General features: G+C 44.3%; 1 protein-coding gene across 1 annotated transcript; it reads left to right on the plus strand.

Moving 5' to 3' along the window:
• The first annotated feature begins 1,641 nt into the window (after positions 1-1,641).
• Positions 1,642-3,979, plus strand: LOC124018309 (tRNA methyltransferase 10 homolog C-like). Its single transcript, XM_046333580.1, is given in 2 exon segments — positions 1,642-2,799; positions 2,802-3,979. Coding segments are annotated over 2 exon segments (1,359 nt in total). The 5' UTR covers positions 1,642-1,940; the 3' UTR covers positions 3,302-3,979.
• Positions 3,980-4,824: the final 845 nt, after the last annotated feature.

Genomic DNA, 4,824 nt, shown 5'->3' on the forward strand with positions numbered 1-4,824 from the left:
TAAGAGGGAGGGGGAGAGAAAGTTCGGAGGCAGGCAGTCAGCACGGTTTTCTTCTTCGAGGTTTTATTGGCGGACTACATCCCAAAATGGTGCATTGCCACCACCTACTGGGTGGGGTGAAAACATACATTTTAACAACTAAAAATAAAATAATAATAATGTACAAAGATTTTCATCCCAGAAACAGTTCAGCTACATTAACAATTATATCAATCTTTCTTGATTTACTTTCAACTTGTGCAGTTCCGTCTATCGCCAATGCTTTAAATTACACAGAGTCCACTATCTTCACATGAAGGATTTCTGGGTCCTGCTGTTGATTCTCAGCCTGTGCTGAAGGCTCCAATGTAGGCATACCATTCTACACTACCGCAGGACCTTCAGATATACTCACTCTTTCAACTCTTTTGACAGCCTCTGCATAGGAGAATTATATCCATCAGCTTGTTTGATGTCCAACAGACATATCTTCTGTTGCTCAGAAATAGGAAAATATAAAAACACCAGGCGATGTATATAAACCCTAGATGTATTTAAACCATGGATTGATGATTCTATGTATTGGCCATTGAGATGCTTTGAAGCCACTGGTCGGCCATATTGCCACTCGCCAGTAGGCGCAGTCTTCCATTGGAGTGAATGTAATTCTACAGTATTCAGAAATCACTCCACCATTTCCTGGTTGCTTAACATTTAGAATATTTCGCCTCATTTCAGTTCATGTGACAAAACAAGCAAGTATAGTGTAGAGAATCATTGTACCATCTAAACCGCTGTGAAATATATTAGCCATAACCAATATATATATGTTTTCAGCGGTTTGAAGCTGGTGTACAAAACCTAAAGTAGAGGACACAAAAACTTTTTTTTTAACTTACGGGAAGCATAGAGATAGGACACATCTACTGATTCTTAGACTTGCTTTCAATGAGAATGACAGATCTATAGCACACATTTCTATGTGAATTTGGTGGGGTATTCCAAAAACGTTCATATTGCAGCTTTAAATGTTTCAAGGACAAAATGACATTTATTTAAGTATTTGGAAACAATAACATTCGTAATCTAAAACAATTATACTTTAAGGAATTTAAAAAATATATATTTTATGTTTCGCTAAAATAATATAATTTAAAAGTATGCATTAAGGTGTTTGTAATATAATAAAAATGGCAAAAAAACGAATATAGAATATTTAGCTAGCAACCTCCATGGGAATTCGCTATTAATTATGCTAATTTTGTTAGCATTCTGATAATAGACACCCAATGGGCTTTTTAGCGTTTGTTGGAGCACCCTTTCCAAAGCTTCCAAAATATGCTTTACGACGGTGGGGGAGTGTCAAGATGGAGGCACGGTGGCTTCAACACAGCGCCCCCTATCAGTCACCTAGTTTATAGACGAACCATTGAGCAGGACTCAGGTGAAGTTTAAACTCAGTTGGTCGTTTAGGGTAATTTCCTGTTCCAAATTGTCTCTTGCATTAAACGTTGTTTACTATGTATTGACGTGGGAAAATAACATATTTTTTCTCTATGATTGGTGAAATGTGAGACAGTCTTCTGTACAAATTGTTATGCCCAGAACATTAATCCCGGAACAAATATTTTTTGCACTTGCATCAGCACGACTGAATAATGGCGTTGCACACGTTTACAACGTGACCTTTCGACACTTTTTTTTTCGATGAGCACGGATGTAAATTGAATTCAGACTGACACAAATGTAAGACATTCAATGGAATATTACCACGATTATATGACCCATTCTGTCCTTGTTGAGAGTGGACCTTAATTGCAGTTTGTATTATTTTTTTGGAACATAAACACAGTCGCTTTCTATCTTGTCTGCACGTCGAACGGTATTTCTTCCTCTCCTGATGGACAGTTCTGGAACTTTAAATATAACGACGTGAGTGTCAACATCTTGACTCCATATGCATGTATCATCAAACCATTGAAATGATGAGGTTTATCACACCACCGCTTTTGAACGAGCTGCGGCGGCGTCTCTCGCTGTTATCCACTGTCGCAAATAAACAGCTACCACTCACCTGCCTTCTCCCACCCCACCACTCTGCACCCCTAAAACGGCCTCTCTATACTGGGGCCACACTAAGAAAAGACGTACCCCTCCCTCAGTCTAAAGAAGATCAGACTGAAGAGAAACTGGACCTGGACATATGGAAGTCTGTGATGAGGTTTCAGGTCCCAGCGGTGGAGGCGGAGAAACAGGGAGGTGGTGGTGCTGCTCCTTCAGGACCAGGAGGAGGTGTTGCAGGGCAGGAGGAGGTCTCCCCACTGGAGGCCACCAGAGAGCTGATAGTGATGTGGCGTCAGGCTGGGAAGCTGGTGCCAGAGATCATGACTGACGAGGAGCTGGGGATCCTGGCCGAGTTCCAAACCAAGTCCTCCAAGAAGAAGTATCTGAAGTACCTGGCCATCAAGGAGGGCCACAAGAACAACCACAAGCAGAAACAGGAGAAGAAGAAGGCAGAGAGGAGCGAGAGGTTTCTGGAGGACGATAGGATCAGGCCTGGCGGTGTGAGAGGAGAGGAGGGTGAACTGAGGAACACTTTCCTTCTCCAGTTCTGGGGTCGTTCCCTGGACAAGCTGCTGGGTTGGAGGTCGGCCCAGGCCATGGTGTTCGGCCAGCCGCTGGTGTTCGATATGTCCTACGAACAGCAGATGGCGCGTCGGGAGGTGGAGAACACTGTGTCCCAGCTGATGGAGGTGGAGGGGTGGAACCGCCGAGCCCCGGACCCCTTCCACCTACACTTCTGTAACTTGCAGCCGGACGGGGTTACCACAGGGAGCTGGTTAAACGCTACGGCGCCGAGGCCTGGGAGCGCCTCCTCATCACCTCCACAGAGCGACGTCACGTGGACCTGTTCCCCCGGGACGACCTGGTCTACCTGACGGCTGACTCCCCCAACGTCCTGCGTACCTTCGACCACTCTAAGGTCTACATCGTGGGCTCCATGGTGGACCGCTCCATCCAATCAGGGCTCTCCCTGGCCAACGCCAAGCGTCTGCAGCTGAATACGGCCCGTCTGCCACTCGATGACTTCCTCCAATGGGAGACGGGGGCCAAGAACCTGACCCTGGATCAGATGATACGCATCTTGCTGACACTGAAGGAGAGCGGGAGGTGGGAGGAGGCGCTGGAGCACGTACCCAAGAGGAAACATGATGGATTCTACCAGGAGAAACCCCAGCAGGACAGAGACAGAGGCTCAGATAAGGACAGGAGGTTTAGTGGCAGAACCAGAGGACACAGGGTTCAGGGCTGGGGACAGTGACCAAGCAATCAGGACTGGAGACAGAGGAGACAGTGACAGAGCAGTCAGGACTGGAGACAGAGGAGACAGTGACAGAGCAGTCAGGACTGGAGACAGAGGAGACAGTGACAGAGCAGTCAGGACTGGAGACAGAGGAGACAGTGACAGAGCAGTCAGGACCGGAGACAGTGACAGAGCAGTCAGGACTGGAGACAGAGACAGTATGGAGGAGTGGAGACAGAAACAGATGAATGGTGTGGTCAGAGAGAGAGGATCCACTAGAAGACATAGAGACAGTGTATTCAGTAGCAGAGACACGGTAGCAGTCAGTAAGGAAGCAGCAGGGGATGCAGAGAACAGACAGACCACCACCAGGGTACGGACATCACTAAAAACCAAGATGGAGGATCGGAACAGTACAGCCAAGAGCAGGAAGAAATTGCAGGAGGAAGAGTAGCCTTATTGGGCCAAATATTCTGAGACATTTCTCCTCTGAATGTTCTTCAGTTTCACCCTGTTGTGTTAATGGATTCAGAGATGACCTGATGAAAAGCACTTCTAAATGCCTTGAACACCTGACAGGTGCGGCATATCAAGACGCTGATTAAACAGCATGATCATTACACAGGTGCACCTTGTGCTGGGGACAATAAAAGGTCCAGTTCGGCAACAGCTCCAGGTGGACCATGAACATAAACATTTTTTGATAAGCAACTCAGTGAGACTGTTGATTGTTTGGAATCTTTGGCGTATTTGCTACTTTGTGTCAATGTACACAGAGGAAAAATATATATAAACGCAACATGTGAAGTGTTTGTCCCATGTTTTTTGAGCTGAAATAAAAGATCCATAACATTTTCCACATGTACAAAAAGCTTATTTCTCTCAAAAAAATTGCACACATTTGTTTTACATCCCTGTTAGTGAGCATTTCTTATTTGTCATGATGATCCATCCACTTGACAGGTGTGGCATATCAAGAAGCTGATTAAAACAGCATGGTCGTTACACAGGTGCACCTTGTGCTGGGGTACAATAAAAGGCCACTAAAATGTACAGTAGTCATAACCTTTGACCTGAATTCAAAATGGATTCAATTGATCTTTTTTTTTTTTATCTCACCCATCTACAAATAATACTCCATAATGACAAGGTGAAAATGTGTTTAGAAATTTTAGCAAACGTGTTGAAAAATAAATTAGCTGAAATATCTCATGTTTTCACACCTTAAACAAAAGATCAAATCTACACTAGAGTTGCGACCAAGACAGTGGATGTTCCTGACTAGATAGTTTAGACATCTACTTGAACATCTATGGAAAGACCTAAAGAAAATGGCTGTCAATGATCAACAACTAATTTGAATAATTCTCACCCATCTACACACAATACCCCATAATGACAAAGTGAAAATGGTCAATACCTTAGATAAGCACCTTTGGCAGCGATTAAAACTGCTAGGCTTTCTGGGTAAATCTCTAAAGAGTTTTCCACACCTGGATTGTGCAACATTTGCCCATTTATTATTTTCGATCTTCTTCAAG

Source organism: Oncorhynchus gorbuscha, unplaced genomic scaffold, assembly GCF_021184085.1.
Source record: "Oncorhynchus gorbuscha isolate QuinsamMale2020 ecotype Even-year unplaced genomic scaffold, OgorEven_v1.0 Un_scaffold_472, whole genome shotgun sequence".
Taxonomy (NCBI): domain Eukaryota; kingdom Metazoa; phylum Chordata; class Actinopteri; order Salmoniformes; family Salmonidae; genus Oncorhynchus; species Oncorhynchus gorbuscha.